General features: G+C 42.1%; 2 protein-coding genes across 5 annotated transcripts in view; one reads left to right on the forward strand and one right to left on the reverse strand.

The window, feature by feature from the left end:
* KATNAL2 (katanin catalytic subunit A1 like 2) overlaps positions 1–10,814 on the forward strand; it is a 78,276-nt gene extending 67,462 nt beyond the window's left edge. For 3 of the 4 annotated variants that reach the window (XM_004422510.3, XM_014781398.2, XM_087439181.1), the window contains exons 14-16: positions 8,737–8,899; positions 9,753–9,855; positions 10,366–10,814. In XM_004422510.3, the coding sequence (XP_004422567.2) occupies positions 8,737–8,899; positions 9,753–9,855; positions 10,366–10,505 (406 nt within the window). In that variant the 3' untranslated portion in view covers positions 10,506–10,814. Of the gene's footprint in view, positions 1–8,736; positions 8,900–9,709; positions 9,856–10,365 lie in introns of those variants that run through there. The other variant, XM_087439180.1, reaches the window with a different exon arrangement.
* A 6,842-nt stretch (positions 10,815–17,656) lies between these two features.
* The window catches only part of HDHD2 (haloacid dehalogenase like hydrolase domain containing 2), a 43,474-nt gene continuing 33,901 nt past the window's right edge, over positions 17,657–27,229 (reverse strand). The window contains exons 5-7 of the mRNA XM_004422511.3: positions 25,861–26,077; positions 23,733–23,796; positions 17,657–19,052 (exon numbers count right to left, since the gene is read on the reverse strand). Coding sequence (XP_004422568.1) covers positions 18,949–19,052; positions 23,733–23,796; positions 25,861–26,077 — 385 coding nt within the window. The 3' untranslated portion in view covers positions 17,657–18,948. The remainder of the gene's footprint in view (positions 19,053–23,732; positions 23,797–25,860; positions 26,078–27,229) is intronic.

Genomic DNA, 27,229 nt, shown 5'->3' on the forward strand with positions numbered 1-27,229 from the left:
ATAACCCTGGTTCTTTCCACAATAACTCCATGCATCTCCTGGGCTCCAGGGAGAAGCTGTGCTCTCTGAGGTCTACCTTTGACCTCATGGCTTGACTATCATCACCCTCTAGATCAACATTTCTCTAAGAGTGGTCTGCCACAGGTCACTAAGCATTATCCAAAAAATGGGATCTGGTGGTCTAATGAGTTCAAGAGATACTGAGTTAAAGACAGTTCAACTGGTTTCCCCATGGCAGGACTTCTCAGTGTCTTTAAGATGTTATGTGTGTTGTGACTCTCCAAGAGAAGATATGAGAAAGCAATGCTTTCCACACCTATTTGACTCCAGAATCCTTTCTTCAAGGGGCATCTCACATGACCAGTGTTCCATTTGAAAACCCTTTGGGAAATAGTGGTTTGCATGAACTTTGATCTGATGATTGCATCTTTCATTGCAATTGCGTTCAGTCATGCTTTTTACATCTTTTGTGGCATTTTTGTGCCTACCAGTAGGCAAATTGTTTTGCCTGAAATTGCTTCTTTCCATACAAAACTTCACTATCAAGTGAACTGCAATAATATCAAGCCCATGATCCTCCACGTGTGGTTGATGGGCGATTCTGACACAATCAGGAAAGCAGTGTGTGATGCAGGATTTGGTAGGTGCAGTGGGGTAGCCACATGACTGACTGAGCAGGAGGTTACTAGTAGTGACCTTGTTCTTGCCCCATTCACACCTTACTCTGTTTGGTTCCATTAGGCGTAAGTCACTTTCAAGCTGGCCTACCATGGCATTACTCTTTCTTCTTCTTCTTTTTTTTTTTTTTGTGAGGAAGATCAGCCCTGAACTAACATCCACACCAATCCTCCTCTTTTTGCTGAGGAAGACTGGCCCTGAGCTAACATCTATTGCCAATCCTCCTCCTTTTTTTCCCTTTTTCTCCCCAAGGCCCCAGTAGATAGTTGTATGTCATAGTTGCACATCCTTCTAGATGCTGTATGTGGGACGCCGCCTCCATATGGCCGGACAAGTGGTGCGTCAGTGCGCACCTGGGATCCGAACCCAGGCCACCAGTAGTGGAGTGCGTGCTCTTAACTGCTAAGCCACGGGGCCGGCCCCTACTTTTTCTTCTTAACAGGGTGCAGGTTGACATCTGAACCATAATTTTAAAACCAAATTTTAAAAAGTATAAAATTAATATAATAAATATAATTAATAATTAATATAATAAATTTTATAGAAAATTTGAGAACTAGAAAAAGCTACTCATAATTTCACCACTGTGACACAAGTATTATCATCACTGTATACACCCTCCTGGTGAAAATGTTTTGGTTATTTGTTACCATTTGTTGCCTGTGTAACCTCTTGTGATAGTTTTTTTTCCCCAAGAGGGAAATAGTTTTATCACTTTGGCTATTTAGAAAACTAATACATGTTCATTATAAAAATCATATTTTATATGCTTTGGTATTACTTGAAAGTGAACAGTTCCCTATAACTTTATACACACACACACACATACACACACACAGAAAGAAAAATGTGATCATCCTATGGATGCGTGTTATGTTTTTTCTATGGCCTGTTTTGTTTTTCTTTCACTTAATATATTATGGACAACTTTGAAAATCTACCTAATATATAGAATTACACTGTATGAGTGGACCATAATTTATTTGACGTTCCTTTTTCTTGAGGGTTTTAACATGGCCCCAGCCTGTTGAACATGCTCTTTCCACCATGACTCAGCTCCCAGCTTGGCCCCATGGACACTCCGAGGTGGGTGGCAGTTTTTCCTTTGGTGTTTGGCTGGAGTAGGGCAGGTATTATCAAAAAGTTTTTCTGTCCTGGTAGACCTCCTTTCCCAGTCCTTTGGCTAGGGAGAATGGGCTTTGTCTGTGCATGTTAGCAGGTTTCTCCAGCACCCCACTGAGGATATAAGGGAGGCCAAAAGAAAACCCCGAGAACACTGCCATGTCATTCCTCAAGTCAAGGTCTCTTGCCAGTCCTCCTCCTTCTTTCCACCTTTTGGGGTCTCCCTGTGTTTATTTACTGCATCATATCCAGGGCTTCTGGTTGTAAGAGGGTGGACTAGAAAGAAATGGGCTACACTATCTTGGCCAGAAGTGCAAGTCCTTTGCTCATATTTTCAATTCCCTCTTTTATCTCTTTATACATCTTAAACACAATTATTTTATACTCTATATCAGTCGAGTCTGATTCTGTTGTTAGTTCTTTCCGCTGCCTCTCATTCACGGTGGTTTGTTATATGTTTCGTAATTTTAGGTGATGAGCTTACATTTAATGAGGGGGACTCTATCTGTGGGAGTCTTGCATGTGTCCCTCCACAGAAAATTTATGTTTGACTGTGTCAGACTTTGAACCACTTTAAGCTAATTTCTCAGCTTAGGGTTTCTTTGACCATGCCAATGAGGGTAGGTCTGTGGTTCTGAATGATCTGTGAAGACTTTTTCCCTTTTTCCCACCCCAAAGTGCAAGACAGACAAATTTCCTTGGTTTCTTCCACTGCTAGTGGGGAGATTTTTCTAACCCACCCTTCCATAGAGGACGTGCCCTCTGGTTGCTTTATGTGATGGGCCTTGACTCCACCTCCCATCCTGAATGGGCCCAAGGCCTTCTATGCTATCCCACATGTAGACTTTCAAATCCAAACCTTTTTGTAACCAAGAGGCAAACACCCTCAAATCAGCCACAGCTTCAACTTCAACTGCCCAGTCTTGATTTTCAGCTTCCTCTTCATTTCTAGTCCTTGAGAATTTTGGCACTGCTTCCTCGTGGACTGATTTGTTGTGTATTCAGAAACTGTTTCGGGTGATTCATCAAGCTTTTTAAGGGGCTTTATAACGAGATTTCTGGATATCTAGGTCATCATTTTGCTGGAAACAAACCTTCCGTTTTTTTCTCTCTCAATTATTGGTAATATATTTTCTGGCAAGAGTAATGGGAATATATCTTCTTTGTTGGTATTGTAGTAATTAGAAGTAATTTTCATTCTGTATTATAAAGAAATGATGCTCTTAACCCAAACATCAATAGGACATAAACTGAACTGATTGCTCCAGACTCTTCTGCTGGATCCCCTTGTCTCATGCTTGTGAGCTCACTCCTTAGAATGAGAAATGGAGTCTTTGGAGATGTGAGGCCCCGCATGGAGACTACATCTTTAAGCTCATCTTCACAAGCATTGCTCAGCCAAGTGAGCTGGAAGAATCATCCCCTAAAACCATTGTTTCCATTATTTTCACTAAAGATGAAAATAGAATGTTTTATTTCCATTGCCCAAGTTGATACTGATTTTCTCTATTAAGTAGAACTAATGATGATTATAAAATGCTAATTTTCAACAAAGCAGATTCACCTTCATAAATAAATACTGGGCTTTAAAGAAGCAGGCCATTTTACATGAAGCCAGTAGCCTGCCCCCAAAGTTCATTCATTCATCCAAGTACTCTTTATTGAGCACCTATTGTGAGTATTCTGCGTGATGGAGGGATGGGGAATCCAAGACATATGGTCCATGATCCTTGGCCTCTGGAAGCTGGCTATCTGATGGGACAACAGAGGAGATATAAACACAAAAAACTATAAAGTGAGGATATAGCCAGCACCATGTGACTGGTCCAGACAATAAACAGAATAAAATTATATTGGGAAGACGCAATTTTTTATGACAGTTATTTATTTATTTATTTTTTATAGATGCTCTATTTTTTCTTTATTTTTATTTATTTTTTCCCCCAAAGCCCCAGTAGATAGTTGTATGTCATAGCTGCACATCCTTCTAGTTGCTGTATGTGGGACATGGCCTCAGCATGGCTGGAGAAGCGGTGCATCGGTGCGCGCCCGGGATCTGAACCCGGGCTGCCAGCAGCGGAGCGCGTGCACTTAACTGCTAAGCCACGGGGCTGGCCCATATGACAGATATTTAAAAGCAAAAGAAGAAAAGCCTCTTTGGGGTAGAGAGCACTTGGACTGGACCTGTAAAAATAACTTGACTCTTGGCACAAATTCCACGTAAAGAAAATGGCCTGAGAAGAAGCTCAACTAGGACAGCAAAAGGTGGATTCGGAGAATGAAATGTAGGTAGGAGTCAGCTTATGCAGGGCTCACTGTGGGAGACAAAGTAACCATCAATGCTTTATTCATTGGCTACCTGTCATCTACTAAAGAATATTACAATTCCTTAATTTGCTCTTCAAGGATTGCCAATTGCCATGATCACTTACTTCGTGTCAGTTATGAACATACTACAAAGACTTGGCTTACAAAACTGAAGGTTGCTGTTCTCTTACCATGCTGACATAGTTTGAACTTACTATTTTAACTACTGAATGAACAAACTAGAATTATGTTTGGTTTCCAAATTCTGTAAAATTTGGAATGATCCCTGTCCCCGGAACCACACGGTTTAATGGGGAGACAGGACGAGGGGCTGGGGAAGGGCCCTGAAGCTTTGGCGCAGGAGCCCAGGTGCTCAGGTCAAGGCCTTGTAGCCCATATAAACCATCCAGGTGGCCAGTGGGCATAGGTCCAGTGGCCAGGATCTGAGGTCTGGGAGCTTTCGCTGTGTCACATGTCACTCTCACTGGTTGCTTTTGACCTTTGAGGTGATGGAAGTACCAAATGACCAAAATAAAGGAGACATGAGAACAGAATAACTAGTCAGAAATCAAAGTGTAGGAGCTAACAGGGAGTGTTTTCTGGTTGCCACAGGTTAAAGTTTTTCTTGTAAATATATTGGCATAAAGAATGATTCCTGGGTACATTCCATTTGTCCTTTGTTTCCTCCCTTGTATGAATATATTATTATTGATGTCATTAAAAGTACATTCATCAGGCCCGGCTGTCAGGGAGTTGCACTTATTTTGTGCCCACAAGCAGTTTTGAGGTAAATCTCTTGCTTTAGGGCATTAGCTGATCAATACAGACATCTATAGTGAGGGATTGTTTTCCCACCTCCCTCTGCATGACTCCATTTTCTTAGGGCATTCTGGGGATCTGGTCTTCCTTTCAATCAGAAGTCACTCTGGATGGGATGGGGAGGCCAAAAAGAAGGTGCCCCTAGAAAAGAACCTTCCTTCTGCAGTCCCCTGCCTTTTCAGGAGGGGCAGATGGTCCAAGGAAAGGCCTTGGAAGAAATATGGTAACTGCTCACCACCCCTAGCTCTGACATTTCTTCAGCTTATTCTCTCTTCCTTCCTGGTTTTCAGTCTGATCTCAAGTCTTATTTTATCTTTGAAGTTTACAGGACGAACATTCCTGCAGTCCAAGGCCAAAACCTGCCTGTTATTGCCTTTAGTTACTTGTAAGAGGGAACTTGTCTTATTCATTTCTGCATATTGGAGACTTAGCAGTGGCAATACACTTGGCAGGTGGTCAATATTGCTGAATTGACTAATTCCTAAAATGTGAGTTTAATGGTTTCTCTTCTCCTTTCCCCCCTCTGCTTTCCTTCCCTACTCACTTCACCCTCTCCTCCCACTAATCCAGCCACAACTCTCTGCTAACTGCCTAAATCGACTCTGGATTCATTCAGACACACCAGGTATTCTACCAGTTTCATCTTCTTGGAGACATGTCTTCCAGAGCCTTCTTACCGACTCTAAACTGAACTGATTGTCCTCCACCCCCAGTAGATAAGGAGACCCTGGGACCTCACCTCACTGTCCTGTAGATCCCCTTCTCATTCCGTGTCAGAGCCTCTGTCCTTGGGTCCCATATAGCCCTCTGGTTTGGTTTACTCTCCCTTTAGTCCTCCAGGATTTTCCTGATAAAGGGAACATGGGAGGTAAATTTTTTTAGGCTTTGCTTGTCTAAAATGTCTTTATTTTATCCTCCAACTTAATTGATTGCTTGATCAAGATATAGATTTCTACATTGGAAATTATTTTTCCTCAGAATTTTGAAGGCATTGCTCTACGTTCTTTTAATATCTCACATTGCTGATGAGAAGTCTTATTCTTAATCCTTGTATGTCATCCGTTTTTTCTCTCTGGAAGCTCTTATGATCCTCTCTTCGTTCTCAGGGTTCTGAAATTTCACCATGATGGGACTTGGGAGGCTGCTTGCAGTTACTGTACTGGCATCAGACCAGAGACCGAGGCACAGGCTCCAGAGTCTCACTCTTTGGGTTCAAATCCAGTGCCACCATTCACTAGCTTTCTGACCTCAAGCAAGCTACTCAACCTTTGTGCCTCAGTTTCCTCATCTTAAAATGGAGATGATAACAATAGTACCTACCTCATAGGGTTGTTGTGAGAATTAAATGAATTAAAATCTGTAAAATGTTTAAAACAGTGCCTGCCACTTAGTGGGTGCTATTTAAGCATTAACTTTTATTAATATTTCAAATATGAAAAATAACCTCCTAGAGTTCTGCAAAGTTTCCTTGACCCTGTGCCTTGAATATAAATGTTGGCCTTGAGAGGGAGAATGGTTGTGCAGGGGAAGAGACGGCTGAGTCTCTGACGTGAGACCAATAAGGAACAGGGTGTATGTACAACAGGATGAGGCTGATAAGGAAAAAAGCAAATACAAAAAAGAAATAGGTTAATTGTTATTGCTGGTAACGCCCCTCTGGACTATATGGATCTTCAGCTCAGGATTGGAGGAATAATAGGTAAAGAAAAGACACATTCTTTAAAGAAATCCAGTCACTCCAATTTAGGATTCAAATATACTCCCTGGAAGAGTGTTTTCATTTTTCAATTTAAAAGGAAACATCATTACAGACCCAGAAGGAGAGGAAGAAAAATGGGAGGATGCTTTGAAATTTCTCAGTGTTTTTATGAAGGAGAAATATCTGATGATGATGTTTTCATTGTTATTCTTTATCAGTGGTTAAGCTGGACCAACACAAGCATTTCCTAATTGCTAACTAGAAAATCAAACAGATGTTTCCCTCCCTTCTAGGAACTTGAAATTTTAACGTTAAAGAGCTCACTGCATCACACTCTAAATGATCTATTGATAATACGACTGGTAATTCAGGGTAACCAAAGAGCCCCAGGTAATGAGGGAAAGCTCTACTTTACATAATAGTTCCATATAATTCCAGATAATACATTTGGAAAGAAAAAATTTTAAAAATCACCCTTTTGTACCACTCTTGTGAAATAATTGATTCGAAGATCATTAACATAATAAAACCACTAGTTGAAAGGGGATGGGGAATGGGGTATTCACATGGTTTCAAAGTATAGTCATGCATCTCTTAACAGCAGGGATACGTTCTGAGAAATGTGTCATTAGGCGATTTCATCATTGTGTGAACATCATAGTGTACTTACGCAAACCTGGATGGTATAGCCTACTACACACCTAGGCTATGTGATACTAATCTTATGGGACCACTGTCGTATATGCAGTCCATCATTGACTGTAAAGTCGTTACGTGGCACATGACTATATTGTACACAGGATGCTTACTACTTGCAAAGAGATGTTTCCTTACAATGGAGAGATCTGTAGTCACCAGATAATCCCAGTAATTAAACACCACATCACTAACAGTGAGACACACCAACATGTGGATCCCTATGTAATGAATATGAAGACACATCATCATCTATGAAATACACTTGCCAAAAATGTTTACCCTGATTCCAGTTAAGCTTTTAAATCTAATGTCTATCTTAGAGGACAGGGGATAGAGGAACCAGTTACATGACCATGAGGAAAACATCAGGCAAATCCAAAACAATAGGATATTCTACAAGTGGCCTTATCTTTTCAAAAAGGGGCTAGGATAAGGAGACTGGTCTAGATTAAAAGAGATTTAAGAGACATACCATATGTAATGCATGATCCTTGATTGGATTTTGGTTGGAAAAACTGTAAAAGGTATTTTTGGGATGATTGGAGAGATTTTAGTATGGAATGAGGATTAGACGTATTATGCAATTGGTGTTAATTCTGTTAGGTGTCATAATGGTATTGTAGCTATGTAAGAAAGTGTCCTTTTTTTGGGAAAAGCATGCTGAAGCATTTAGGGGTGGTGTTTCATGATATGGTTTACTTTGAAATAATTCAGCTAGACAGATATAAAGTAGATACGGCAAAAAGTTAACTTGTTGAATCAAGACAGAAGGTATACGGATAGTCATTGTTTTATTCTACTTTCTATTTGTTTGAAAATTTTATATTAAGAAATTTAGGGAAACGGTCTGCAGATGCAAACTTGCATCCACTTGGCTGATAGTGTTTCGGGAGGAGCAGGAGAGAGTGTCTCAAAGGACCACATTTGCACTGGGCACCCTGGAAGGAGCATTCACTCTTTGAGTTCACTAGAGCAATGGAGTGAGATGGTCATTCGCTCCAGAATGTATGAGGTTTGGGAAGAATTAATGTACTCCCCAGAGTACCCAACTTATTGTCAGGAATAATTTATTCACTGGCAGGATCAGATTGAATAATTCATGTTACAACCACAATGGGAATGCTCATTTATTTGGTTGTGTTAGTTGGATGTTTTTCCCCCCAAATTAAGTCACCTAAAATTGCCACCTTTACATGACGTATTTTGGGGATGTCTTTTCTTTTCTTTTTTTAACCAATTTTTTCTTCCAAACAACATGAAGTAATTGTCCTATCCACTCAGGCACAGATGTAGAGTAACAGTTAAAATGCAGAATTGCTTCCTGCAATGCTAAATTGCTCTTAAAATATAGTGTTGCTTAAGAGGTGAGTTTACTGCCCCAACTGAATCCTCTGTTTCTGATGTAATTTCAGGGAGCTGGACTGTGCCATGTTACGCCGCCTGGAGAAGAGGATTCTGGTTGATCTCCCCAGCCGGGAGGCCAGGCAGGCCATGATCCACCACTGGCTGCCCCCTGTGAGCAAGAGCAGAGCCCTGGAACTGCGCACAGAGCTGGAGTACAGCCTGCTGAGCCGGGTAAGCTGCCTGGAGCGAGGCAGCTGCAGGCCAAGCAGCCGCCGCCTGACAGTCTTCTAGGCAGGGTCTTCTCATGAGCTGTTTGGAGCCTCTTCCTTGGGTCACTTAGAAAAGATCCCAGCTGCCCCAGCAATGCAATGGGCCTCTTCTTCGTGAAAGAGTGAGCTTTGTCACTTGGAAACACTTAAGCAGAGAGAAATAATGCAATATAGTGGAAATAGCATAGGGTTTAGACTCAGAGAACCTATGGTCAAATCCTAGCCCTGCCACTTATTAGCTGTGTGATCTCAGGACAGTCACGTACTCTCTAAGCCTTGGCTTCTTCATCTGTAAAATGGGTAACAGATATACCACAAAGGATTGCTGTGATGATTAAATTAAAGTCTTTCACAAAGGGAACAGCTCCAGATACATGCCTGTTACTCCCATTGTCACTGGTATCATTGCCTCCTCCGAGTGGACACTTGAACATGATGTTCTTTGAGGTTCCTCAAAGGCAGGTATGATGTTATTTACAAGGACGAAAGTGTCTACCAAATTTAATCGTCCTTGGATTTGGTCATAAGGGCCCTGATTAGGCTAACTTGGGTGGTCCAGACCCTTACCAGCATCTTACAACATATATTAGGATGGTGTTAGGGAGTTGTTTATTGCCCAGCTTCATAGGTTATCCAAACGTGTTAGCAGTCTCTCTTCTCCCAAGCATTATATATCTGGACATCTTTGTTTAGTGTTCATGGCGGACAGATATAGAATCCAAACAGGGGCTCTGATACTGGGTCCTGACTACAAGAATGTGATCCCCACCAGTGTTCTGCCTGCTGACCACTGGCTGGGGTTGTGGCTGTTTCAGGAGACTGAGGGCTACTCGGGCTCGGACATTAAGCTAGTCTGCAGGGAAGCAGCCATGCGGCCTGTGAGGAAGATCTTCCATGCACTTGAAAATCACCAGTCAGGTATGGTTGGGATGACAACAAAGGTGCTCTGGGAGAAATTTGTGTTTAAAAGTCCAACTTTCACCAGCAGAGGGAGCCTGATTCCTGTTCTTGGTGGCTCCTTACACTTACACACACATTGTTGGGTCAAATCATCCCTGGTACGCTCAACTCATTCCTCCTCTGGTCTGTTCTGGATGACTTTGCCTCCAGATGATAAACTCCTGAGAGCTTGGGCTTTTATGTCTCTGGCACACTATGATATTGGGCTGGATCCATTTGAGGCACTATATAAATATTAAATAATACTTGAATAATGATACATTTAAGTCATTTTTTGTCTGGGCTTCAGGGGCTGAGTTGCACATTAAAGAAATTTTTTCCCAGCCTTCTTTAGTCTTGCCTTTTGCTGCATTAACCATTAAGAATGCTGCATTATGCATTGTCTTGAAAGAAGTTCTATTAGCATTTCAAGAGCATTGATCAGCATGGGGTCGATTGTTGTGCTGTTACTCCTGTGTTTTTATCTAGAGAGCAGCAATTTACCTGGGATCCGGCTGGACACAGTGACCACTGCCGACTTTTTGGATGTGCTAGCTCACACCAAGCCTTCAGCAAAGAATCTGACTCAGAGATACTCCGCCTGGCAAAGTGAGTTTGAATCTGTTTGAAATCATGTTTACCCTGACCTGGCCACAAAGACAGCCACTGAGGCCTCCTGGTTTATTCGTGTAAGGGAGAGAAGAACATGATTGGAAATAGATAAAAGAAAATTATTTTCGAAGACTGGATTAATTTGCGCAACTGTATTGTTTTGTTAATATGAGATATTTTTGTTAATTTTTCATGATTGATGTCAGCAAAATATTGAAGATTTCAGTTACAGGTGTATTTGCTATTAGGTCATGCAATGGAGACTTTTCTCACAATCAGACTCCATAAAATCTTGATGAACAATTTCTTGTAGTGTTTCTCATTTGTGAACTGGTTTTCATTTTGAAGAAAGATGTATGTAGTTAGGGAAGTTGTGTTGGAATACACAGGGTGGTTCTGAGTTGGGGAGCCAATTAGAAGCTAAGCTTGACAGACCATCTGACCAGCTGACAGTTCAAGGGTGGATAAAGATGGGAGCAGCGAAGGCAAATAGAGTCTGATTCTTTTGACAATATTCTGACTCGCATCAGCTCTCTCTAATTCTGACCCTACCAGTTTTATCAGCAGGACACCCGTACCAGATGAGGTCCCACTGGCAATGTCACTGACCCATCTCTAGAGATGAGTGATTTGAGTCTAGAGTTAACAGCAGGGCCGGCCCCGTGGCTTAGCGGTTAAGTGTGTGCGCTCTGCTGCTGCCGGCCCGGGTTTGGATCCCAGGCGCACACTGACACACCGCTTCTCTGGCCATGCTGGGGCCGCGTCCCACATACAGCAACTAGAGGAATGTGCAGCTATGACATGCAACTATCTACTGGGGCTTTGGGGGGAAAAAATAAATAAAAAATAAAATCTTTAAAAAAATAAATAAATAAAAAAAAATAAATAAAAAAAATAAATAAAATCTTTAGAGTTAACAGCAATGGTGACTAGCACACCACCAGCTACCAGTTTGAGTGTTTTGAGTTCTGGCCCCTAATAACATCTTTCGATTCTTCACATCTCACATCCCTTGTGCTCTGCCCTTCTCTTTCCATTGTCACAGTTCCTTGTTGGATCCAAAACTTAGGATGGGTACCTGAGCTTCTAGAACAGTCATCCTGAGTCTTCCCCTGCTCTTCCGCTCCTCCATATCTCCTTATGGGGTATAAACAGCTAGAAGCATCTCTCTCAGAAACCCACAATCTGAGGCATCTACTTTCAACTCCTGATAAATTTGGAAGGCTTCCACTAAGTGATGCCATCCCTCTCCCCAACGAGAACTTACCTACTGTAAATCACCTTCCTTTCTCTTCCTTGCCTTGCTTTCTTCATCCCTGCAAGGCAGACTCATCCAGAGAAGAAAAATTTCCAGGAAAAGAGACATTTTGGATAGCTAAATATTTCAAAGGATTTTATCCTTTTAAACAAGTACAAACCATTTTGGGGGTATTGATTATTTTGAGTGGAATATTCTCAAATGCCTCTTGAAATATCATTTCATGGAAAATGTAGTCAAATTGAAAATATACCTTATATACTGAATTTAAGACAAACAAAAAGATATTTCATTTTAGTACCTGTTAAACAAACTTTTTCATGATCATTAGGTATTCACTATGCAGCACTAGCGATACCCTAGATGCATAGATCTCTAAATGGCCTCAGACAGCTGTACCGTTCCACATCTGCTTTCTGTGCTTTTGGGTTATTTTCTTTGTCATGCTGTCTGCTGACATTTCTTGTAGTGGTCAGTTCATTTGCTTGTGGCCACTACCATCCTTTCTGATTGCACAAAATCTCGATGGGATGGAACCTCAACTACTGTTGCTGATTTGCTGTGGTTGGAAAGCAGGTAAGTTTGCTTTCTATGTGTACTTAAGAGTGAACAGATAAAGGGCCAGAGGAGACGCTTCTGTGGATAGCATGCCTTCTGACAATCCATTTGGGCCCTTTTAGCTTACTGCCCAGCCAGCCCTGGTGGTCTAGTGGTTAAGATTCGGTGCTCTCACCACCGTGGCCCAGGTTCGTTTCTGGTCAGGGAACCACACCACTCATCTGTCGGTTGTCATAGTGTGGTGGCCGTGTGTTGCTGTGATGCTGAAAGCTATGCCACTGGTATTTCATTTACCAGCAGGGGCCCCCATGGTGGACAGGTTTCAGTGGTGCTTCCAGACTAAGACAGACTAGGAAGGACCTGGCCACCCACTTCCAAAAAATTGGCCATAAAAACCCTATGAATAGCAGAGGAGTGTTGTCTGATAGAGCACTGGAAGGTGAGAGGATGGTGCAAAAAGACCAGGCAGGGTTCCGCTCTGCTGGACACAGGGTTGCTAGGAGTTGGAATTGACTAATAACAAAGCTTACTCTCTGTTCCTGACTCCATTCAGGATAAGTATGGTTTTGCCATCCCTCACAGCAAATACACGTAACCTTCCCACAATCTACTGTGTGCTTGACACACCTCCACATCCTTCCTCCGCTCCTTTTAAGAATCTCCAAATTCATCTTTTTAATACTTTCACCTATCTTCAATCACATATTCAATCTTCCTCTTCTCTTTCCCTTGGAAAGTTTGTCTCCGAATAATTATGCATGTATGTTTTTAGGTCATGCTTTTTATTTTGGTGGCTTCTTCTTTATCAGTTTTATACATTACCAAATGACTTCTTGCTTTGGAAGAAATGAAATGTAGCTCTTTCATCCCTCTACCCTGTCCCTACCACACATACACGTCTTTCCCTATCATCCCCAAATAGTTCTATTATGATTTTAGGTTAACTCAACAATCAGAATTTCTGTAAGAACTGTACACTGCAGAGCCAACTAGTGTATCAGGATTCATTTCCCTTTTTGTTGAGTTCTGTCTCTCCTGGAATTAATAAGTGCCTTGTCTTTTGATTTGCTTAATTTTCGAAGTATCTATTCTTATTTTTTTGCAACACTTTCTTAGATCTGTCAGATACCCATCAGTATTATTTTCCAAATGGCCTAAGATCAGATAAACTTTCAATTCCATCCCCATGCCCTCTGGTCCTGGTGTTTTAAGGAAAGGGAACCAGAGGACCACTGTAGGACAAGCAGATTTGTACCTAATCCCCGTTTTCAGCCCTGCATCTCACCCTGGCCCACCACTATGCCCACTGTCACCAAGGCCTTAACTTTCAAGGTTCCACTTTTCCAGAGAATAAGCCTCCATTTTCCCGTCTTGGCTGGGCATACCCATCTGGCTGCTCAGGGTGGGGAGGGTTTCTGGGGCTCCAACCATTTTGTTTACCAGCTTTGAACCAATTCCTTGCTTCTCAACCCTGCTTCACACCTCACTTCCTCTCCACCTACCGTCTCCAAGCCTTGGGTCTTTGAAGTTGCTCTACAGAATGAATTTTGGTTGTCTTGTCTCTGTGCTGATTTTAGTTACCGACACTCCATCAACTTTCCATCTTCCAAGTTATTGCACCTTCTTGTCCACCGATGTCTCCTCTACCATTCTCTTGTGGGTTGTCCTTATGGGTTTATACCTTCTTTATTCCTATCCTCTTACTTTAGTGGGGCTTTGAGAGAGACCAACTAACACATTTGATTAATCTACTATGTTTAGAGTCTCTATGGTTATTTTTTTAAAAGTAGATTAAAAGTATATCTAAGTTTAGGGGCCGGCCTGGTAGTGTGGCAGTTAAGTTCGCACACTCCCCTTCGGCAGCCTGGGGTTTGCAGGTTCGGATCCTGGGCGCGGACTGACACACGACTTGTCAAGCCATGCTGTGGCGGCGTCTCATATAAAGTAGAGGAAGATGGGCACAGATGTTAGCCCAGGGCCAATCTTCCTCAGCAGAAAAAGAAGAGGATTGGCATTGGATGTTAGCTCAGGGCTGATGTTCCTCACACACAAAAAATAAAGTACACCTAAGTTTATAGGGATATAGGAGATTGGCCTGTCAGTTGGTGGAGGAAAATATAACTTAAGCCAACATGTGGTATTTTCTTCTAAAGCAGAGGTCGCAACTCAAATGCCTAGAGGAACTTGGAATGTCATAACACGAGTAGAGTAAGCTGGGTGTAAGACAAGGAAGATGTAGGACTGTGGTGAACTAGACAGGGCCAGAATTATCTGAAGGACACAGCAGTGACTCAGCTCCAATTGAACGTGGAAATTCGAACCTACCATTGCCAGAACTTCCAATCTGCTGAGGAACACCAGTAATTGATTTGCACTTGAAATCTCCTGATATTCAGATGTTGGCTACTAAGGTTAGCTCTTTGCCTCTCCCATGGCGTGCTCCCGCACTTCATTCAGGTCACCATCCTGGATGGTCTGGCCTTCCTGGATGGACCACTCTTATCTAAATTAACTCCAACCTCACTCTTCTTGACTTTATTCCTCTTCATCATTCATCTATCTCTATTGTTTTATGTAGTTGTGTGTATGTCTTATCTGTTTACCCCACTCAAATGTAAGGACCATGGTTGTGGTACTGGTTTCACTGCTACTGACTGAATGAAACATTCTTTAAAGTGATGTAGGCCAAAGACTATATGAGCACTGTTACCTGCTTCACAGGCTAGAATTTGTGATTACTGTTCCAAAGCACTGAGCTCTCTGTACGTGACCTCTTCCCTGAAAAGACTGATACAACCACCTAGAACCTGCCAGAGCCCTTTGACTGTTAGGTATATTTTTATATGCTTCAATTTCCCAACTAGAAGATCTGTATCTTAGGAGTTGGAGCTACCTTCTGCTCTGTTTTCCTTAGTGCTTTACCCTCAGTGGGCATTTAATAAACAGTTTGATTTTCTCAGGCACAACAGCCAATGAAACAAACAGTAGTTGAGATGTGTATGACATGAAGGTAAGCAATGGAAAAACGTGTTAAAAATGGCCTAATTTTAACAGCTATGCAGTTTAAACTATGATAAATGATTTCTGGTGCTCTGGTGCCTCGCTCTGGTTGCCTCTTAAGGCGACCAGCACGCTCTGGGGTAGCAGACCTTGATGGCTGGCATAATACAAGGTCAGCAAAAGCCTTGTGTACTTCTGCCAAAAAAGACTTTTGTGACTTACGTCAAAGAAACCTGATAATGCAAACATGGCCCTATGCAAAGAACTACTAATATGAAAAAGGGATTCTACTTCTTGAGGCAGAGTGTTTTAGTGACACAGATTAGTGCAGTTTTAAAAATTCTTTATTATAAGTGCCCAAGGGCTTCAGTTTCATCCTACACGAACAACCATTGATCCAAAACCAACTGAACACAACCAATACAGGTATGTTTTTCACTTACCTGTCCAACATGCTACCGTAATTTTTATATGTGGGATTGAGTGAGGTGACGACACTATCATACCAAAGGAATTTCTGACATCCACAGCTACGGGTGTTTGATGGAACTGTCACTTGGAGAGTGAGGTGGGCGAGCCCCCTTTTCCTTTCCCAGGATTACAAGCAGCTCTGACAGGCGTAGAATGGTAGATACGTAGCGCTACTGTGGAACTAGCTGATTCTGGAGGTGTGAGTGAAGTAGAGGGAACACCCATCTGTCTCCTCCACTTGGTGCTTCACCCTCCTCCACACCTAGCCCACACCTGGCTCACAGCAGATGCTCAACAACCTCTCTTGACAACGGGTCTTCTCTAACACCCTTTCTAGTCCTAAGATGCCACTTGGTCCCTTTTCTGGGGCCAGGACAGGATTACAGTAAAACCAATGCAAACACTGTCTTTGAGGCCAATACCACAAGATAGCCCTTCAAATGGGATGGCTGGAAAATGAAGTCCTTTAGACACTTCAGTTATTAAATCTCCACGACGCCCAAGGCAGACCAATCAGCTGAACTGGGAATGTTTATAATAACCTGGATCTAAACCAAGATTTTTATTTATCCTCATGAACCTCACTGTGGACAGGTCAGTTAGTAAGCGCTATAAATGTTTGTTAAATAAATAAAATATCAAACTAAGGTTTTAATGGCCCTCAGGGCCAAACTAAATTGGAGGAAAGTAGAGAAGCCATTTCTCTTGGCTGGGAACATCATAGTCAGGTGATCTTACTGTTCCCGCCCCTTTATTTAACTCCTGGACCATCAGTGATGTCTGCTTCTTTGCTTTACCTCTAACGTGTCTCAAGAGCATCAGATCCTTTATTTCCAAGCGTCTAATGGTCCTCCCCTATGGGCAACAAGTCCAAAATGAAACTTATTTACTCCTCCCTATACAGCTATACCTTCTAGCATTCAATTCCTGTAATATTTACAGCTAGTTTTTATTGGTTCACTGACCATCTGAGTGCCTACCTGTGCTGCAGCAGATATGAAAAAGAATGAGACAGTCCCGTCTGGTGGGGAGAAGAGACGTATGAAGATCTAAGTGCCATGTAACAAGTGCTACATGGGCACGAAGGAGGGAACACCCCACTGAACCCTGCAGTCAGGATGACATCACAGAGGAGGGGGACACTGGAGTCTTCATAATGCTTGTGTATTCTTCTTAGCTCCTTAACTAGTAAGGGTCCTCAAGGCAAAATCCTTTTCCTATATGCTTAGTTCCTACCATGGCACCTAGCCTGTAGCAACTAGCAAACACTTGATAATGCCTGGGCCAAGGAATCACTGACCCAGGTATCCAGGTAACAGGCCAGAGCTGAATGTAGCCCTTCCACCAGGCACCAAGCAGTGCTCTCCACCTGCAAGCTGAGCTTCTCTCTCTCGGTATGGCTTCGCCCTGAAGGAGTCTAAATGTAGTGGAATGTCTCTCTTTTTAAATCCCCAGGAAGACTTTCCCCACTGACCTGACTGGAAAGAGGAATTCTAACAACCCTTTTGAGATTGTTAAATGTGATACTGCCGCTACATCTGCACCATCATCATTGCAAATGCATAGCACTTAGCATTTTCCCGATTCTGTTCTAGGTACTTCATATATGGGTCATGCATTTAACCCCCACAACAAGCCTATGTGGTGGGCACTATCATCTCCATTCTACAGACAAGGAAAAGGAGGTGTGAGAGGCTAAGTGACCTGTGCAAGGTTACAGGGGTAGTTAACTGCTGGCTAGGCTCCCGAATCTATACTCTCTGCCACTCCACTCATCCTTCCAGTCTAGGGTGGTAGGCCTATCGCATCTGCTTTTGCACTCCAGGGTATGTAAGTACTAAGTTGGGGCATCTGCAAAAAAAAGACCAGTGTTCACCAAACTACCAAAAGGAGATGGAATTGCCATTTATTTAGCTTTGCTCCCTCCCATCCAAGGCCAAGCTGATCTCTAAACAAGCATCAAAACCCGAAGCTCATTAACATCAGTGTGCGCTTCAATAAGGTGAACACTACAATGATGTACAATTACATGCTAATAATTCAATGCCCAAGAGCCCTGTAAAACAATTGCAAAGGCCCAGATTATCACAGTATGCAAATGCACTAGGAAAATCATTACCTACTTAGTCCCCTTCATTTTGGTGGGTTTAACATGAGAAGAATAATCCATGCTACAAGACGGGATTTCATTTTACAGCTGTAGTAACCAAGTACATAAAAGCTTGAATCTGTCCCAATAGCTTCGAAAAGATTTTTCCCATAGTGTCAGAGACAAAAATAATGAAATCTTGCAAATGTACAGTTAATAGGACCCTGGTGGACACTAACTTCAAAAATGCATGGTCTATAAGACATTAAAGGCTTGATTTTAGTTTCTGCACTGTTCCTGTTAATAACAATGTCTAATTAAAACATCTGTAAAATACTGATAGTTTTAATTTTACATAAAATTTCCAAAACAACTGTTACACAGTATAATAGGTATCTGCAATGAATAGGTTATTAATGGAAATATTATTTTAAATTAAAATCAGGTTCTAAATTTAAATTAGTCATCTCTGGCTAATGAAGAGAAAAAGAAGTCACCCGTGCTGGGAATAACACAGTAGATAATCTAGTTTTCAACATTCGTTAAAGCAAATTCACTCACTCACTTGGGCTAAAGGACAATTTATTTTGCTTCTTCTATCTTGTACTCCACTTGGCTCTTCTGATGGATTTCACAGTTGAACTCAATATTAACACCATGGCCTAATGCACCTTTCAACACATTACTTTATAATCTAAAAAACAACATTCAACTTTATTCACAATCTGAATCCCCCTCACCCCCAATTTACCAGTGAGGAGACAGCAGAGAACACGACTCCCTGCAGTAGAGTCTCCCTCCCAGCCCTGCCTAACCTGATGAATATTTTAAAAGGAATGGCATAAAATCTCAGCTTTCCCTTTCTTTGGGTCTCATCTTCTTTTATGAAATAAAACAAAAGACACTAGCAAAACTTAGTGGCTGGCTGCAATTCAATACCCTTCTCTCTAATTAATGCACAATAAAAGAAGGTTAAACCGTGAGCAGAGCTGAATGTCTGTCTACGCTGGCACTGAGTTGGTGAGGGATTCATTCCAGACGATGAAAAGCTGCGTTTCAAGTTGCTTCTGATTCACATAATGGTTCAGAGTAGACGCTGCAGAATGTGGTCCACAGCATGAGGGAAGCTCTCACAAGTTAGGTAAGGAGGTGGATTAATTTTTTCTTCATCTGCTGCTCGATACTTCCCTGAAATGAAGTCAAGTCAGTGAACAAAGGTCATTGCTAGAATACCACCTTCATCACACCCGCGAGCACCCGGGCCACCACAGAACCCTTACAATAACCAGAGAATCAGGGGCTCCAAATCCCGCCAAGAACCTTTTACTGAGGCTTCAGGATGCAACAAGACAATTCAGAGAAATGTCATATTCAGCATTTTCCCAGGCCCTCTGGTCTTTCACAATGGATAGTCACAGGTATTGGGAAACCTGACAGCTAAGGTGTCCTTGAAATCTCCACAGCTGTGAAATCATTTTCTTCCCCCACCAGCCCTAAAGATAGGAATGGTGATTAAATCAATGCTTTAAATGGAAGCCCAGACCCCACAGGTCAGAGACCTTGTCAGCTCCCGAGGGTGACTGGAAACAGCACGTGCTGCTGCCACGCAGGGACCCTGTGATCCTGGCAAATGGAGCGCCTGGGGCTGGGGAGGGAAAGAGTGATGGATGCTCACAGGCCTGGGCCAGGCAGGACAGACCACCAAGGGGCAGGCACACTGCCTAACTCTCCCTGGACTCTGGAATTCAGGACATGCAACTGAACACCCCAAGAGCAGAGGAACCATTCCACACCGTGGTCAGAGAGAGCTTTTACAAATGTAAATCAGGTGATGCATGGTCCCTATTTAAATACCCTTAATGGGTCCCAGCGGCCTTCAGAAAGAACTCCAAATCTCTATGGTCGCCTACCAGGCCCTTTGTCATCAGCCGCAGAACCCCTCTCACCTTAGCATGGGCTACTTTCATCTGGCTGCAGTCCTGTACTGGACCTGGCTCTTTTGAGGACCTTCACACCTGCCATTCCCTTTGCCTGGAACATTCTTCTCACCTGACTACCTCCTTCACGCTTCAGGTCAGACCTACTTTCTCATCCAAATTAGATCTCCTCCCTGTTATTCTCTTTAGCACCCTGTTCTTTGCCTCCATGACATTTATAACAATTTGTAATTATATATTTATTTGTTTAATGTCTGTCTCACACCTAAAACTATAAGTTCTCTGAGAGTAGGGACTAGGTCTGTTATATTCCCCAATGTATTAACTAGCACATGGTGAGCATTCCACAATATTTTTCAGCTAGAAGAGAGCGAGGGAGGGCAGAACATGCTTCAGCTGAGGCCTTGGGGAACGATCCCACTGCCCTGTAGCCACTGGGGCCGTCTCTGTACTTCCCTTTTTCCTTGCTCTCTCATACCCTTTTCTGTGATCTCTGCTATTTATTCTTCTGCATTTTCCAGTATTTTCTGCCTAAATCCAGGTCTCCCAACAAGAGACCCATCGTTTTCTACGATTCCTTCCATTTTCTACAACTACCTCTTGAAGAGGCTTTGCCTAGCAACACAAAGCCTGAAAACCCCCTGTTCCACATCTCTGCACTGTGCTGATGAAGATGCTTCCTGTCTTGTCTTACTGACTGCGAATTCCTACAGGAAAGGAGCCAGCATCAAATGTACAAAGATAATGAATATACACCTCACCTTAGCGCCCTCAAGGCACCTGTCCACAGTATGGTCCACACAGCAAACTCTACTGCTGGTTTTTTCTCAAGCTAAATCCCACTAGGTGTAAACTACTTTGCAAGGTTTCTATTTGGTCTCATAGGTAAGTTAATGACTTACTATTGCTATACCATCTACTTCCTGGATCACGCGGTCTAAGGGCAAATATGTGAAAGTCAAGTTTCTTAGCCATGGAGATAAGGGCTTGCAGGATGCTTCTGCTTAGTCTGGCCCTGCAAGGAGGGTTTCTACAATGTACAAATTGACACAGTGGCTTAGGTATGTGTGATAGTTCTAGCACCTAGCACTGTGCCTGGCATATAGCAGGTGCTCAATTATGTTGGCTGAGTGAATGAAGCAGGCTGCCATGACTCATGCCTGACTCCTCACTGCGGCAGTCTGTATGTTCCTGCAGGATAAATGATGAACAGAGGGAGAATACAGGAAGCCATGTTGGTAATATTAGACAAAGAGTGATCCTATCTTTTCTAGGTGACCGTTGTACATGCTGAACAGAAATAAAGTCTGGTTAGGACTAGTCAAAACTCTTTATTAACAAATCACTAAGCATATGTATATTGAGCATCTACCATGTGCTACTCATTGAGAAACAAAATTGCTTAAGACTTTCCACAAAAAGCCCTTATTAGTGAATACAAATTAAAACCTTCATGGTAATTTTCAATACTGGAAAACCTAGTGCTTGTCCACTGCACTGAGTTAAAATTTATCTGTGGGACCAGCTCGTCTATGTGTTTTCAGAACAGTGGGCCTACTCGGGATTTTTTTCTGATAAAACATCAACAGTACAAATGGGCCTGTTTTCATGAGCTGGACTTAAGCTGCTTTAGTAATCATACATTTTAAACTATTTTATTTATTTATTTTTCCCCCAAAGCCCCAGTAGATAGTTGTATGTCATAGATGCACATCCTTCTAGTTGCTGTACGTGGGACGCGGCCTCAGCATGGCTGGAGAAGCGGTGCGTCGGTGTGCACGCAGGATCCGAACCCGGGCCGCCAGCAGCGGAGCGTGCGCACTTAACCGCTAAGCCATGGGGCCGGCCCAGTAATCATACATTTTAGATTTGACTGTGTTATGCTGTTGGCGTGTCTCAGACTAACTAGAGCCTCTGTGATAGGCTGGTCACAACTGCCTGCCAGTCCGAAAAGAAGGTAGAGTCAATGGAGACCAGCCGGGCAGAGCTGGGCCTACCAGACACTGGCATAGGACCAGTTTTGATACTTAGTTAAATCCTTAATTATGTGAGCTAAAGAAAGGAAACATTCATGGGGATAATACACAAGAGGAAAAATACTTATCTGAGGATTTCATCAATGACCAGAAAATAAAATGGTGAATGGTAGGAATTTGAAAATTAAGATACAGGGAAGAATGATGAGTGTGGCTACTTTTCTTGACTTTATCTGATACTTCCTCTTTTTTGCTTACATCAAAGGACAGTAATGTTCCTGAGAAGGTGATCATTTTGACTGAGAAATTTGAAAAAAAGACACTGTCGATTCTAGAGTGACTGGTGTTACTCTCTGCAAGGCCCCGACGGTTCACCCCAGACCCCAGACCTGAGCAGACTATTTCCACACTTTGTTCATACAGGGCCTTACCAAATACTTCTTACTCAATTGTAGCTACAACTATGTTTTTTATTTTAAAATTATTCCAATAGCTTTTATGCAACCACATTTTCTCGAATGTCATAGTCATGAGTAAAGGTACTTTTCTAAAAAGTTTCCCAGTAGCAGCTCTTCCGTGACTTTGTTTAAATCTTCCCTTTTATGAGCAGCCTATTAAGTAGTTTCACTATCATTATATGAAACCACGCAAATGAGCTCACAGCCATCTATGGAACCATTTATCTGCTATTTGATTTTTAAGAGCCCAGTGACAATTCTTGGACAAGACTTCTGGCTGTCATCCTTAAACATGTGCTATTTGTTCCAAGCTCAGCAGGTGCCATTTGGGGGCGGGGTGAGGGTGGGGGACATTTTCATTATATCTGGAAAGGCTCATTAAGTTCCCAATACAACAGTATTCAACTCTACACATAGCTCTCATGCCTGTTCCTTCTTTACCTTGAAAGGACTTTATGAATCACACTCCATATAGGAAAGCTGCACAGAATCACAGAGCTAGAAGGGACCAGTCTGACCCCATCATTCTTTTTTTTTTTTTTTTGTGAGGAAGATTAGCCCCGTGCTAACATCCGCTAACATCCGCCAATCCTCCTCTTTTTTTGCTGAGGAAGACTGGCCCTGGGCTAACATCTGTGCCCATCTTCCTCTACTTTATATGGGACACCGCCACAGCATGGCTTGCCAAGAGGTGCATCGGTGCGCGCCTAGGATCTGAACTGGTGAACCCGGGCCGCCGCAGCAGAGCGCGCACACTTAACCACTTGCACCACCTGGCTGGCCCCAACCCCATCATTCTTAAAGGGCCCAAAGAGGTGAAGAGCCTTGACCAGAGTCTTGCAGAGCTAGTCAGTGTCGAGCTGAGACCAGGACCCAGGACACCTAACCAGCCCACTATAGTCATAATACTCTATTAGCTGGGTCCTCCCAATTAAGTTCTTTCCCTTTCCTTAAATTTATTTCAGGGACCACACACAGTATACCTAATTTTGGTACAGGAAAATAGTTCCTAAAACATTTAAGTGAAAAGACAAGAAAAAAGCTTTTTTGTGTGTTTTTTTAAAAATGCAAACATTAACACAAAGTCTCAGATAATTTAACTGGCCAGTTCCTAAAGAGATCAACTTCCTCATCTTATAGCTGGCACAGAAAGAAAAAATATTTTTACAGAGCACCACAATCAATGGTCTTTTGGTCCATTCCAATCTGGTGATTTGTATATTCATAAAATCGTATAAATGTTAATTGTTAACTGTGTATGGTTATCTCTGGGTAAGTATTAAAATACCTCTCAACTCTGATCTTCTAGATTTGTACCGCATGGGCCCTCGCACAGTCTTTTCCCCCTGAGATCCTAAGCCCATTTTATTTTTGCTTTGTGGCAGAAAGAGAATTAAAGTGCTCAGTGGGCTTTGCCATTTCTGCAAAGACTGTTCTTTAAGCAACTGTGTATTCTGTCATCCTGTTTTAGAGAAGGCTTATACAGAAGATACATACCAGTTTTCACTAAGATGCCCAGCATGCCGACATTCTGAGCCCCACCAACATCATCCCTGCAATCCTAGAAAAGCATCAAGAAAGCATTTAGTCCTGTACCTTCAGTTAGGTTGTCAATAAAACCCTACCCACTGATTCGATTTATTAGGCTGGGATGGCGAACTGTAATTCCACAGTTTTTTCTTAAAATGAAAGAGAGGAAAGTGTAAAAAAAGGTAGTCCACATGGAGCAGTCTGAGGAAGCATACCAACTGGAAAGGGAAGCGTCGCAGAGGTGGAAGGTGTACAGCAGAGTAACCAAACACAAAGAGCAGTCATAGTTCTTCATGTTTTGCCACATCTCCCTCCTCTTAAAACAGATCATGGAAAAAAGCATTCTATCCATTTGGCAGCTTTTAAAGGTGAATGATCCAACTACAGACAATGAATGAACTAGATTCAGAAGACAGCCTTTCTGCTGCCCATGTAATATATTATCCTTACTTTCCATCCATTTGCCCCTAACAGGTGGAATCAAGTCAAATCAGTACACTTGAACAGATTCTGTGACTGTCTGATATTCACTTCACACTTGGGAACAACAGATCAGTTACAAAAGGGAGCTCCTCTTTCCAATTCTTTCTCAAAATTGGGATGAATATACTTGGGTTGATTGTGGTGATAAATGCAAGGTAATAAAAATCCAAGGACTGAACGAACATCAAGAAAATCAATCTGGCCATCTCATGTTTATAAGCAAGACTCATTCAGACCATGCCTGAAGAAAATTTTTTTCCTTAAAAATCATTAAAATTATTTAACAAAAGCACTGGGAAATGAGTTTTAGAATGTCAAATTCTTCATTTAAGGTCTAACTTAAAACCTTTCCTGTTGCATCTAAACTTGTCCTGTTGAAGCAGTAGAGACACGGGAGAGGGAGGAAAGGAAGAAGGGAGGTGGGAAACAGTGGACAAGGAAAGGAAGGGAAAAACCTGCCACTCTCTGGATAACAAACAACCCTTCACGCAGCTGAGCACAGCTATCACATGGCATTCTCACCTCCCACCCTGTCCCAATACCAGTATCACCGGCGATAAAGAATTCTCAAGTCTCCAGGCTAAGATAACCACTTCTTCAGACACACATTTGCCTAGGAGAGTCAGCTGAAGGCTTGCCAAGAGGAAAAGGTGTAACTGAAAAGATGGTTTCTCAAAATAGTGTCAAGTTCAATGATTACCCTATTCAGTTTAGGTGAATGAATATACAAGTGGAGGATGAAATCAGGAGACTGTGACACTTTTTCACTATCACAACTCAAGAAAGCAAGGGAGCTACAGTCTGTTTTGGAGGGAGTCCAGAGCCTCGAGTTCAACTTCCAGCTGTGCCACTAATTAGCTGTGGGAATTGAGACATGGAGATTTACCTCTTTGGGCTTCAGTTTCCCAGTCTATAAAATGAGGAGGTTTGGACCAGATAAGCTCAATGGTAACTTCCAGCCTAATGCGTTATTATTTAAAAACTGAAATATAATCCTTGCCACCTACTTACCACGAGGCAGTGTGCTTTCCAGCTCTTTTCCCATCATGGCACACATGGAAAATAATATTTGCCTAGTACACTGAGGTAAACTAACAAGGTGCTCACGGCCAGAAGTGACTGGCTAGGGCCTCCAATCGTTCAGATTCAGCCCTGCCACTCAAAGGGCTGAGGCAATTAATATCTTTAGCTATTTGTGGCACACTGATTAGGAAGTTCTTCCATAAAGTGTACACTAAGAAAAAAATCATTAATGGTAGAATTCTTTAGGTATAGATTGTTGCCTACATAAGCACTGTTCAAAACAAATCTAAATTTGTGTAGAGGTTTTCTTCGAAAGACACATAAAGCATTCAATTGACTTGCATTTAATGGTCTTTTGAATTGTATGTATCTCATCACTATGAAGAATGTCAGAAATAATCAAAATTTCAGTTCTTTAGAAGAATACCACTAAACATCTACCAGAACGCCTGTTTTATAGGTTGCTACTTTATTACCATTTGATATCATCAGTAATAGAGTCTGCTTGTCTTTTGAAGCAGTGCATCCAAGTTGGCTCTTCCCAGTATGACAGGTGAGCTCAGGACATTTCCTGGGCTCTTCTACTTACATCTCCTATCATGATGGCCTCCTCAGGTTTGCAGCCAGTGCCCCGCAATGCTTCCAAAAAGAACGTCTTCTCTGGTTTTCCCACTACTGTGGCTTTGGTGTCTGTGGCATACTCTAAAGCAGTCACAAATGGTCCAGGCCCCAGGGCTAAGCCATCTTTCCTCTTGTAATACCTGGCTTTGTGGATTGCTATCAGAGGCGCCCCATCCAGAAGTAACCTAGAGAGACAGAGAAAATGGAAATTGGCTAAAAGCAAGGCTTTTATGACTGGAAAGAATGTCCGACTTACAAAGTGGTTTTATTCACACTCACAGAAACAAATAGTTTCTTATTAACTTTTAATGACTTGCTGTCTTCTAATGAATTTGCTAAGAACTGCTGGGAATTACACTCAGATACACTAAAGAAAGGTGATAGATTATTAAATTTGGGATTGCTTCAACCTTTTACCTTTAGTGGTTTCAGACACTTTACCCACATCACCAGGGAAAGAGAATTAAGAGAAGTAAAGCTAAATAAGACACTCAAGGGAAGAAGCTTAACTTAATGAGACAAGTTGTTTCAACCTTCCCTAATGGTAAGCAGGAGGCTCTCGAGCCTTTTATAAAATGACACAACTGTTGCTGCAGTGACACATCCAGCTAACTCCTAAAATACCTAAATTCCTCTTTCCTCTACTCCAAAATGTAAGTTTCTTTCTAATTCAGAAATTTAACAGGGCATTTCACAATACCTTCTGCTTGTGCCTTTACCTCTCCATTCTACCTTTTGACTGCTTCTGGCACTGTGCAAATCAGGCCCTCTTCCCTGGAGAATACACCAACAAGGTTTAAAAGAGAGCCTTTACTGTCAAAGTCCTTCCTCTGTCCTGATAGAGGACAAATACTCGCATACCAAACAAAAGGGCATAGAGTTTTCCCATTAGTTTGAGAACAAACTCCACACATAGCTAAGGATTCTCGTCAGTGACTCAGTTGCCTAACAAAACAAATCCAAAAAATCCCACCAGCTTCTTAACACTCACCTCCCAACTCCCATCCAAAAAAATCTGCCATCCATCCCAACAGTGCAGCCTGTCATCATCACGCACGTGTTATCATCTAATGGAATGCGGGACATGATATATTTCTTAAACTGCTTTTAACCAATGTAATAAATGATCTCACTAGCTTAATTTACTTTAAGTCATCTATGTAGTTAAAATATTTAGTATGTCCATCAAGGAAAAATTCATCACATCTTACCCTTCACAATTATGAGTAATTAAGCGCTCAACTATGAAACTGCTAAATTATTCTTGTCGGTGGGCATGGAAATGCCTTCCTGTGGGAGACGCAGAATTCAGACATTTATGATTAAATATTTTATTA

Source organism: Ceratotherium simum, chromosome 14 (assembly GCF_057802395.1).
Source record: "Ceratotherium simum simum isolate JZ-2026a chromosome 14, ASM5780239v1, whole genome shotgun sequence".
Taxonomy (NCBI): domain Eukaryota; kingdom Metazoa; phylum Chordata; class Mammalia; order Perissodactyla; family Rhinocerotidae; genus Ceratotherium; species Ceratotherium simum.